At 37.8% G+C, this 11956-nt stretch overlaps 1 protein-coding gene and 1 long non-coding RNA gene across 20 annotated transcripts; one reads left to right on the plus strand and one right to left on the minus strand.

The window, feature by feature from the left end:
* Positions 1-1591: 1591 nt before the first annotated feature.
* On the minus strand, positions 1592-4381 carry LOC110884819. Of its 19 annotated transcripts, none has more exons than XR_004870583.1 (7): positions 3974-4380; positions 3509-3697; positions 3182-3250; positions 2318-2869; positions 2162-2240; positions 1946-1999; positions 1592-1755 (listed from the first exon to the last, which is right to left on the minus strand). It is a non-coding gene; the product is annotated as an uncharacterized LOC110884819 (long non-coding RNA). The 19 variants fall into 19 exon arrangements; XR_004870579.1 differs by having other exon boundaries at positions 1946-2025; XR_002561580.2 differs by lacking the exon at positions 1592-1755 and having other exon boundaries at positions 1757-2025; positions 2318-2706; positions 2813-2869; positions 3543-3697.
* Positions 4382-5804: 1423 nt separating this feature from the next.
* LOC110884818 (cell division cycle 20.2, cofactor of APC complex) lies at positions 5805-8027 on the plus strand. The gene is made up of 5 exons (XM_022132531.2): positions 5805-6155; positions 6227-6496; positions 6583-6852; positions 6930-7511; positions 7601-8027. Exons 1-5 carry the CDS (start codon positions 6069-6071, stop codon positions 7742-7744), a joined length of 1353 nt encoding a protein of 450 aa, XP_021988223.1. The 5' UTR covers positions 5805-6068; the 3' UTR covers positions 7745-8027.
* The last annotated feature ends 3929 nt before the right edge of the window (positions 8028-11956 follow it).

An 11956-nucleotide genomic window follows, 5' to 3' on the forward strand; every position in this document is an offset into this window, starting at 1 on the left:
TATTTTAGGCATAAGATCTTACATGGGTCTATAGAAGAATTAGGCATACCCAAGTAAGTAGAATGCCATGTGTCCATTCTATCCTCTATTTCTATAGATAATTACGATTTGTGGTGATTTTTAAATCATATCATCAACGTATTCTACTTATCTTAATTAAATGGGGTGTGTTAAAGTTGTGGCTTCTTTAAATTTATAACTAAAAATAAAAAAATAAAAAAAAACTATTCATTGCTCTTAAAACAATTTAAAGATTACATTTTAAGTGTTTTTCAATTTTACCGCATAATGGATCAAGAACGCAAGAGTTGGTGCCAGTGACCATTGATAGCAAGGCATAATGATCACTTTCTTGATATCTATCATGATGGATAACGAATGACATGTTTAGCTATTAATACGATTACAAGTGTGTAGTTGGTTGAGATTTCGTGATGAGATGTAGTAACATTGAGAAGCTTATTGAATTTGATTAGAAACTCTTAACGTTGTTAACATTTAATTAATATACCTTATTCGTCACACATTATTCATTTTTTAAAATATATATACAGTTGTGTTTATTAAAATTTAAATATCAGAACCCGTGAATATTCACGGGTGATAACCTAGTTAGGCATATAAAAACAAATTTGATTGGTTGATCACCACCTTCTCCCCCTTTAACGCTCGCCGTCAACATAGTGGGGCAACCATAGCGCCTTCATATGGCAGAGCATGCTAGGTGTTGGGGGCGCCACCTAACTGGGGTGGCTGGAGAAGTTGCCCCACGCCATGCGACCTTAGCTCCGGCTAAAAATGAGTAAAGTCATAAGGAGTAGGGTCAAGAAGAAATATGTTTTTATCGTTGATTGATTGTGAGTGTTCGAAGAAAAAGGTGGATTGAAAAGAATCTAAAAATACAATTTTTCCTTTATTTTCATAGTAACAATGTACCAATTTTATTTAGAAAAAGATGAATTGAAAAGAATCTAAAAAAACTATTTCTCCTTTATTTCCATATAAGTTTTATATTTTTTATTGACAGTGAAATCAATTTCTGATGCCCAAGAGAGTAGCACAAGAAATTTTGGTTTTAACTAAACTAGTCTTAAACTCCGCGCGCGTTGCGACGCGCTAAACCAAATCGTTCTATAAGGATGACAAAACATGTCAAATAACAAAAAAGTAACACGAACTAAAACGGGGTTACTCTCTTGTGTTTCTAGACGATTGACATCCTAAATTATCTTGGAAGTACAATAATGCCCATCCAGACTCATTTCAATATGAAAGTATAAATTGCACATGTTGACCCCAAGTCCCAGCCTATCAAGATCTTCTACCTAATGTGTTTGACCCGCCTACCAAGTCCCAGCCTGTCAAGATCTTGTTCTTATTATTCAAGATAATAGATTAGCCAAGTGATTCATACATCACTACCCACTGTTGAAAAGGGATCAACAGTTCAGGTTCTTGTAAATCATTAATCTTTCAAGTGAATTTGGTAGTATGGTGATTTTTTTTTTTTTTTTTTTTTTTTTGGGTTTCTGCATGTAAATCATTTTGACTTTGAAGTCAAAGCTTTGAGTTGTTCAGCTTGAACCATTACTATCCGGAACTAAATCTGTATTAAGTTGATTTATAATCTGTTTGTAAAATTTTAAAGATTTTGAACTTGAAGATTCTAAGGAATACATGCTTTAACAAAATGAGTTCCTGGAGCCATTCCCACGTCAATGGTGCTGAAAAACTTGAACTGGCTATACCATAAATCTATAATAAAAGAAGTTTCTAATAAGTGTCCCACACCAGTGTTATACAAAAAACACATTAGATAATTACAATTGATTTTTTACACAGATTATAAACAAAAAGAGTATGCTTCTACCACTTCTGTCGTATGAGAGGCAACAATAAAGAAGACAACTGAAATAAAAATGCTATAAGTAAAGAAGAAACATACCAGTGTGTGACATTTTGTAGACTCTGGTTCGTATGTTAGGGCTGCTGCATTGTTCTTGTTTAGAAGTCGTATGCACATTGCTAAGGTTATGAGAATGTCATATAATTAAAGTAAATCTAAATGTAAGGGTTACTATGTAATTTTCCTGTGGTTTAAAACCGAACGATTTAAGCAAGATTAAAATCACAAAACATTATATGCAAATAGAAAGTATACCTTAATTGTTCAAGAAGAAAGAACACTACCCAAAGGAGTTATGTTCAGCTGATGACACCTCTTTTTCCGGAACTTCAATCTAACCGAAAATTGTCCAAATCATCATTAAAAGAGCCGATTTAACAAAAATGTAATTGCAAGTGTAAAGGAGCTTACCGGAAGAAAAGTCGGAACTTCACATGAACCCTAGTCAATCCATAAACACGGTCGTCGCTCCACTTAACCACATTCACATCCACCACCACCTTTGGGAGGCTCTTTATCATCTTCGAACCATCGGCTTCCAGTCATCTAAAATGTTTGACCCCATACCTGGAGTTTGACCTTTACTTTTCTTAGCGTATGGGGTCAAATTGACCTGATTATCTACTTATACATCTCTAATATCTGATTTAGAAGAACGAACATGCTGCGTATCTATGGCTAGGATAGAGATAAAGGTACTTTTTCTTGGATTTGGGTTGCCAATATCTCTCCTTGATATGGCAACATCAGTTGAACCAGCAATTTTATCATCTGGATGGTGATGAAAGACGGATAAAACCCTGCATTATAACCTCATACACCACATGATTGTATCTAACCTTTATGTGAATCACTATGTTTGTAAAATAATGAAATGAAGGCCGGTGGAGGAGGGTACTGATTTACCTTGAGTAATCTGCAATTGTGAATGGCCCAACAATTTTGAACATCCGTGTATGTTGACTGACCTTGCAATACAATGTTCCATCAGTGAAGAGAAGTTCCCATTATTTTCAAGCCTACTTTGGTACTGAATAAAAGAATTATAATACACATTTACTCCAGTTAAAAGTGGTGATTCAGTGACAAAGTTAGCCACTGAAGGATTATGGTGTTCCATTGGTGTGGAACAACGAACATTTTAGATTAAAAAAATAACTCCCCCGACAAATAATACAATCTCAAAATCAACCCTCACATACATTGATGCGGATTACACACACATATTATCAGAAGGGGTATGGCGAAAGAAGACAAAAGCACCAAATATCATACCTTGATATGACCCAATGTACACAATTAACACCTCGAGATTCAGGTTCATGGCATATATGCATTATACACCTTCAAAGATAACCAAAAACATTATTGACATTCAATAGTTTATACTAAAGAAACGAAATTGCATAAAATCTAAAGTAAAACAGATTAATGTTAACTGACCTAATTCTACAACCATCAGTAAAATTAGGGTTCAAATAAGATGAAATTAAACCATTTCTAAGAACTAAAACCCTAGCGTGAAATGGAAAAATTGAGTTACAACTACAAAACACGAACTCAAACTCATCTTTACAATATTAAGTATGAAAGTTAACCTACGCCTTTGCGATTTTGCTGAAAAAGTACATGCTACCTCCTATCTATGCCACAAATCTATCTTCCCTTTGTCTTTCTCTCCTTCAAGCTTTGAGATATATGTGATGGTTTCGATTCAGGTTTAGTCCCATCATCTTCTATTGAAACGTGTGTTTATACAAAAGTCACACAAACTCAATCTTCAATATCACTCTGTATATGTACATTGAAGACCATTAAAAAATGTATTTGGATACTCAAAAAAAATAAACGGTTCATCAACAATATTGGCAGATTTAACACTAATGTGATGTATGATTCGTGGATGATATACATCAAGATTAGAACGGAAATGACAAAGTGACGAACGGTAGCTACGAACGGGAATAAAGTGCCTAAAACAACAAAGGTGGACAACCCAAACATTTCGATCATTACTAAATGAGCCAATCTAGAGAAAATGGAGACATGCAGACAAAAAGGGCTTACCAGAATTCACGCTGGAAACCTAGCCGACTTCCCCGGAGCACCAATTCAAGTATCTGAGGTTGCCATAGCAACCCTAGAACCCCAGTCGTACCAGCCTACCACCGCCATCACACGGTCACGGTGGAACCGTCATCCACCACCACACCATCACCACTGGTCTGACCCAAAGGACAAGCGCCTTTGATGGCCATAGGAAGAGGCCATTAAGAATCATTGTCGCTGTAAGCTTTCAAGTCCTCGGAAATCTGGCCGAGCTGAAGCGGTGGCGGCACGTAAACCCCTGCTCGAAACCCTAGCCTCCGATGCAGCTCCCCTTCTCACCGGACCTAAAGCACCTGAGACCATCGCCTTCTAGCTTCTCTTTCTCATCTTTGAATGAAGATGGGAGAGAACAACCTCAGCTTTTCTTTTCTTCTATGAACGTGGTTAATTGGATGAGCTCGGTACTGTCCGGTACCGAACCGGTACCGGAACCGAAAGTACCGGTACTGAAAATCCTCAAAAGTGGGTACCGGTACCGAATATACCCGGTACGGTACGGTTCGGTACCGGTACCGGTATTTAAGGGTAAAAACCGGTATATACCGGTACCGAACCGGTACCGAAAATGTCAAAAGTCGGTACCGAAAAGGTACCCGGTTCGGTAAATTCGGTACCGGTTCGGTACCGGTACCGGGTCCATTTTGCTCATCCCTAGTTAATTACCTATTCATTGAATATGAGTGGCAAGTACACTTAACACAAGCACCACACGTGGCTTGAAAAAATTTTGCCCAATAGAAGAGTATCAGCCATCTACAAGCCACTATTCATTCAGTTTTCTTATTATTAGATTTAGATTAAGATCAAATTAACCGATAAATCCGACCGAACTATTAACCAATGGTTCGGTTTTGTTTTTGTTTTTTTTTTTTTTTTTTTTTGAAACTTGGAGGCTAAAGTCCGCTTTCTGTTAATACCTCATTACAAAATCAAATCCCATTAACGGATTTTAAACTCAGTTTTCAGTAAAATCATATGGGGGTCTCAAAATCCATTATTATTGAATGTATGACCCAAACTTATTATTTTGAGCCAAAAGCTTCATGCCCAAATTTAATACCAAAAGTTTTAGGCCATATTTATTATCTAGACCAACTTTGTTAGACCCAAAAAGGCGAACCAACCAAATACATGAAACCTAGATACTAAAACCAATCAGTTTCCTAAAACCGAAAAACCTCGGATTTGTTTCGGTTTGAGCTCAAAACTGACCCATATACACTCTACACCTTTTTTTTTTGAAAATAAAACTTGATTAAAAACCAACCTCCGACCCAAAGGGCAAAAGGCCAATACACAACAACGCCCCCGACCCAAACAGGCAAAGGGCCAAATTACAACATATACATAGGATATTTACACCATTCCCTCCAACTTAAATACTTACATGAAGATCTATTTTTTAGCCACCCAAAACCTCTCGATTTGATATCTATCATAATCTCTTGAGAATTTCTCCTAGTCTGATTGAACACCAACTCATTCCTAGCCTTCCATATACACCAACACGAAATAATAACTAATCCCCGTAAAATCTTTTTCATATTTTTATCTCCTTGATTAGACTCTACACCTAGACTGACCAACCAAAAAAACCGCCACCTAGGTCCGGTTCACATGTTTATGAGGCTTTTGGTCTGGTTAACGGGACTCGGTTCGGGTTACAGATGATGGGTAGCAGCGAATTTAAAGCTGTCATTTAGGCCTGGCCCATTCGTTTCCTTGCCATAAGCCCAGCCCAAAAGAAGTTTACAACGGCTACTTTTTACTTACTAGCCGTTTGATCACCGCCGGAACAAACCCTAAATACCATTCAAAACCCTAGTTTTTTTTTTCTTATATATATATAAACCCCCAAATTTCGCTGTTTAATCACACAATTGCTCTTACATTCTTCAAATCTCCATTGATCTAATCACGCTCTTTACTTCTGATTTTTGTTTTGTTAATCTGAGTTCTGTTCATTTGTTGTATATTAACCTCTTTTTTGCAGGAGTTTTCATCTTTGATATTTGATTATACGTTTATATCTATCTCTGTTGTTACTAATATCATGGATGCAGGATCTGTAACTTGTTCTCCAGCCACCAAGTCACAATCACGAGACCGAATTCTTCAAAGAAAAAGTTCTAGAGAAAACGTAATTTCTGTTTCGTAATTAGGGCTTTTTGTTTGATTGAATTGGTTACTGAATTAGGGTTTTGTTTGTAGTTGGATAGATTCATACCGAACAGATCAGCTATGGATTTTGATTACGCGCATTACATGCTAACACAGTCCAGAAAAGGTAAGGAGAATCCGATTGCGAGCTCACCGGCGAAGGAAGCGTACAGGAAGCAGTTGGCGGACAGCCTCAACATGAACAGAACCAGGATTCTAGCTTTCAGGAACAAGCCTCCGACACCAACAGATGCGGTTCCAAGCGAGTGGTCTTCGGTGCAGCAGGCGAAGCCAGTAAAAGCCCGTAGATACATCCCCCAGGTGATTATTTAAAACATCTGTTTGTGATTAAATTCAAAATTGTGTTATTGTTTAAAGTCCTAAAATGTGTTGTTTTTTGGTTCTAGACTTCGGAAAGGACATTGGATGCGCCTGATATTCAAGATGATTACTACTTGAATCTGTTAGATTGGGGGAGCAGCAACGTCCTCGCTATTGCCCTAGGAAATACGGTGTATCTATGGGATGCTGCAGATGGTAACACGTCGGAACTTGTGACTGTAGATGACGATGTGGGTCCAGTTACGAGTGTTAAGTGGGCACCAGATGGCCGCCACATCTCAGTCGGTTTAAACAATTCGGAAGTCCAACTCTGGGATTCCACCTCAAATAAACTGGTACTGATCTGGTCCTTAGAACTTTATGATTATATCTTTTTTTTTTCTTTCTAAATTAATCGTTTTGTAACAAACAGTCGAGAACGTTGAGAGGGTGCCATCAATCTCGGGTCGGATCAATGGATTGGAACAACCACATTCTCACAACCGGAGGAATGGATGGCCGGATAGTAAATAACGATGTCAGAATTAGAGCACATATAGTGGAAACATACTCCGGTCACCACCAGGAGGTTTGTGGGTTAAAATGGTCAGCTTCCGGTCAACAGTTGGCTAGCGGTGGTAACGACAATCTCTTACACATTTGGGACAGATCAGTGGCTTCTGTAAATTCACCTACTCAATGGCTTCACCGGCTGGAGGATCACACAGCTGCAGTGAAAGCACTTGCCTGGTGTCCATTTCAGGGTAATCTTCTTGCGTCCGGTGGTGGTGGTGGTGACAAGAGTATAAAGTTTTGGAATACACACACCGGTGCTTGCTTGAACTCGGTGGACACCGGGTCCCAGGTGTGTGCGCTTTTGTGGAACCAAAATGAGCGTGAGCTGCTGAGTTCACATGGTTTTACTCAGAACCAGTTGACTTTGTGGAAGTATCCGTCAATGGTTAAAATGGCCGAGCTTACTGGGCATACATCGAGAGTTCTTTTCATGGCGCAGGTAAATATTCAACACTAAAGTTGTAACATTTCTTGTATGGTCAATAGTTGTGAACAATGATCTGTAACTATAATCCGATTTGTTTGCAGAGCCCGGATGGGTGTACAGTGGCAACTGCTGCAGGAGACGAGACGCTGAGATTTTGGAATGTTTTTGGGAGCCCGGAAGTGGCTGCTAAGGCTACCCGAAAAGCCGTTCCCGAGCCATTTGCTAACGTGAATCGTATCCGTTGATTTATGTACTCGGAACCGGTTGAATTTTATATAAAAATGTTGGAGCTTACTTGGAGGGTTCTTTTCAATAACCAGCCCGACTCATGCTTTTTGGAATGGTTCTGAGAACACTGAACCATGACCCGGCTTGTTTGCTCAACTGAACCACAAGTAGTCAAGGTTAACACGAATTCTTGTATAGTCAAAATCGATTTGAAAGTTCTTGTATAATTCAAAAATGTAACAGAAGTAATATGGAGTATTTTTTTTATTTATTTTTTTGTTTAAAGGATGGTTACTTGTGTATGTTGATGTTGAAAAAGAATCACTTTAGTTACTGGAAAAACCATGTATGATTCACAGTCGTGCATGTGGCTAACTTGTGCTATAAGGCATGGTGTAGATAATTTATGAATATTAATATAAATCCATCTTATGCAATTTCATGGAACAAAAAAATTGTTTTCAACTACAGTACTCCAGAGGCTCACAAACCCTATGTGATGCCGAGAACCTCATATTTAGTTGTAACAGAAGAACAAAATGTAGTTGAAGTTACTAGAAGCCTGTAGAATTATACAACATTCTTTAGCGTCGGACAATAGAAATGTAACCTACTTAGTTTTGCAATATTTCCTCTATTTGGATCAAGCTGCAGCATGCAAAGCGAAAGATGATCAAGTCATAGAAGAAGTTTTATTGATAGAGAGAATACAGTCAAGATTGACAAGTGAAAGTATTGAGGTAAAAAAAGTTACCCAAGGTTTTATATCGTAGTAATTGAATAGTTTAACTTGATTATTATGCATGCAGGTTTTTTAGATAAAGATTTGACTATTTATTTATTCTTCATTGCTAGGTCTCAGTCATTTCTATTTGCAAATAACTTTTGAGTCGGTAACTGTTTATTGAAGGATTGACCTCAGATGACATATTTGGATTTGCATAACCTAAAATCTACATCTGTTTGTTAACTGTCTTCAAAGCAGGTATCTTATTGGTGGCAATGTGCTCCTTGGCTTTCATCAATAAGTTCTTATCAACTTTATGAGGAGATTAACATATTTTGATTAATATATAATTATGTACAAAATGTAAATTTGCAAAATTCTTCAACTTCAAAATATTTTATATGTTGTATGTGAAGAGTTGGATTAGATTCTACTCGCAGGATATGATCTGGGGTCCGACGTTGAGGTTGAAGAGCTGGGCAAATTGCAAGATAAGTTGTGGTCATTGGTTCTCTCCAATCGCAGGGACGGATGGATTTGGTTGGGTAATGACTCGGGTTCGTTTTCGGTCAAGTCGGTTAGGCAAGTCTTGGTCAGCAGATCCGACTTCAGCAACAACCATGTGATTGACTGGTGCAAATAGGTTCCTTTGAAGTGCAATATTTTTATTTGGAGGGCTGAATTGAACCGAATTCCGACTGCGGATGCTCTTCTTAAAAGACGTATTTTGGTTGGTGACGGTATATGTCCGCTTTGCAAATGCGTTGCGGAATCTGTGGAACACCTTTTCATCTCGTAGGTGGTGTCGCATTCCTAACATTTTTGCTTTTTCGGTCATGGATCTTTTGGAGGCTCACAATTACTGCAGTGTCGGTGCGTCGGAAAAATCGGCCATTCAAGGTATTGTTAGAGTGGCGGGTTGGTGCATTTGGAAGGCTAGGAAGAAGGCCATGTTTTCGGAGTCGTTGGTTAAAGTAGAGGACATCTTTAGCGAGGTGAGATCTTTGGGTTTTCTATGGTTCAAGTATAGGTCCAAGTTCTCTCACATTTCTTGGTCGGATTGGTGTAAATTTGTAATTATGTAGTTGTAGTTGCGCTGTGTAGTTTTGGTTTCGGGCTCGGTTCTTGGGTGTTCCAGTTTTTATATGAAGTTATCCTTTCAAAAAAAAAAGATTCTACTCGGGAAACGTTGATACCCAATTCACTCGCATGGCCACAGAATAAATACCTAATAGAAACAGAAATGCAATCTCCCAGACATTTTTCGATCTTCCTAGTTATGATCATAAACAGAAATGCAATCTTCAGGTTACCAAAGTCAACATCGCCATTTGACTTTTTCTCCTTTGTCATTCTGAAACAATGAGGAATACACAACAAATACCATCAGATTCTCTAATAGAATTTGAGTGCACTCATGCATGATACCCATTGCTTTCTTTATTGAAGAACATCTTTCAAATTACTTTAAAAACTATTTCAATATTTACAACTCATCGTACCATTTTCGTAAGGTGGTTTAAATGTGTCAACTCAATATCAGGTCATAAGATGGAAAAATACCGAATAAACCGACCAAACGGAAACAAAAAACCGAAACGAAACAAAAAAAAACTGAAAATATTGAAACCATGTCGGCCTAAAACCCGTTGCGATCCGAAACTCGTCCCGTGTTGCGATCCGAAACCCGTCCCATGCGGAAACTCGTGTCGGCCTAAAACCCGTCCCGATCCGAAACCCGTCTCGTGTGGAAACCCGTGTCGGCCTAAAACTCATTGCGGTCCGAAACCCGTCTCATGTGGAAACCCGTGTCGGCCTAAAACTCGTTGCAGTCCGAAACCCGTCCCGTGCGGAAACTCGTGTCGGCCTGAAACCCGTTGCGGTCCGAAACCCGTCCCGTGCGGAAACTCGTGTCGGCCTAAAACCCGTCCCGTGCGAAAACTCGTGTCGGCCTGAAACCCGTTGCGATCCGAAACTCGTCCCGTGCGGAAACCCGTGTTGGCCCGAAACTCATTTTGATACGAAATCTGACCCGTTTCTTTAAGGTGCTAACCCACATCGACCCATTTCTTTAAAGTTAACGACCCACTTTGACCCGAAAATAACAAGATGGAATTTCAATTGACCCGTTGTGACCCGTTTAGTTAAAATAGCTTACCCAAACTAACCCATATAATTTTAAAAGCAACCCAAACTAACCCATTTGAAAGCCTTTGGGTCAAGATTGCCACATCTAGCCACAAAAGTTATAAAGGTTCTCCAAATGAGAAGATGTTCTTATTCTATTAGATGTCTGTTCGCGTTTGATTCAAAGGTTTATTTAATATAGTAAATGGATTGAGATCCCTTCTAATGTAAAGGCTGCCATTTGTTTTATTAAAGTTTTTACACTTTTAGTGGGTGATTTAAGTTGTAACAATCTTCTTATTTTAGGCATAAGATCTATATGGGTCTATAGAAGAATGCAATGTGTCCATTCTATTTTGGGTTAAATGGGGACAAAAAGGTTGTAATTTTAAGTGAAAATGTTTGATGTTCTACACTTTCCCTAATCCTAACCATACTTGCAATCAAAGTATATCGTACATTACGGCTTAATGTACTTCACGTACGACAACGTGCGTGATTTGATCTATAACATGCGTGATTAATGTTTTCAATATGCATAATTATTGTGTTTCAACATGCGTGATTTTGGATTTTTGAGTTATAACGTGCGTGATTTTAAAATGAACGTGCGTAATTAACTGTCATACGTGGTGTACGTTAAGCCGTAATGCACGTTAACCTTCCTCTCAATTTATATGTCCCATTCTCTCAAAATATGTGAGGTTGAACTTTTCATGTACGAATCCTAACATAGAAATATTTACAATATATTATATTACATTTAACAGTGTTGATACAACATACGAAAAGAAATCAAGTTACAGGATTTTGGGGTTTTTGTCGTGTTTGGGTTCAACCCACGAACACGATATTCTAGCCTTTGCTACCAATTGTTACTCTAAAATGTCCAAATTTTACCTCCAAAACAACTACTTATAATAATGAATTTTGAAATTAAGATAGCTTTATAACATATCTTATAAATACGATAAATAAATTTGTTCATCTCAACTTAAGGTTAAGTACAAACATTTAATCAGAAATTTGATCATATGCACGAGTCATTCTTTAGGTTGTGATGTAGTCATACTTGGTATTAAAGAAAAACATGCACACAGGCATCGCGTGCACACATACACAAACAATCCATATTCATTGCTTATAACCAAATACTAATTGTGTACAAAGTTATAAATCCAAAATTTCAAGACAATCCATATTCATTGCTTATAACCAAATACTAATTGTGTACAAAGTTATAATCCAAAATTTCAAGTTTTATAAATAAATTTAACAACTCACAACATTTTCTCATACAACAACCATTAAATCAAAGCACTCAAAATTATGTGATAGTATAATGAGATAAAGGTTTAATCAAAATTTGAGAGGT

Source organism: Helianthus annuus, chromosome 10, assembly GCF_002127325.2.
Source record: "Helianthus annuus cultivar XRQ/B chromosome 10, HanXRQr2.0-SUNRISE, whole genome shotgun sequence".
Taxonomy (NCBI): Eukaryota; Viridiplantae; Streptophyta; class Magnoliopsida; order Asterales; family Asteraceae; genus Helianthus; species Helianthus annuus.

What these genes read in the sequence shown, in the direction of transcription:
- LOC110884818 (XM_022132531.2), top strand. Translation starts at nt 6,069, where the DNA reads ATGGATGCAGGATCTGTAACTTGTTCTCCAGCCACCAAGTCACAATCA. An exon ending in GAAAAAGTTCTAGAGAAAAC is followed by an intron (nt 6,156 to 6,226) that starts GTAATTTCTGTT and finishes TTTTGTTTGTAG; the next exon opens with TTGGATAGATTCATACCGAA. An exon ending in ATTCCACCTCAAATAAACTG is followed by an intron (nt 6,853 to 6,929) that starts GTACTGATCTGG and finishes TGTAACAAACAG; the next exon opens with TCGAGAACGTTGAGAGGGTG.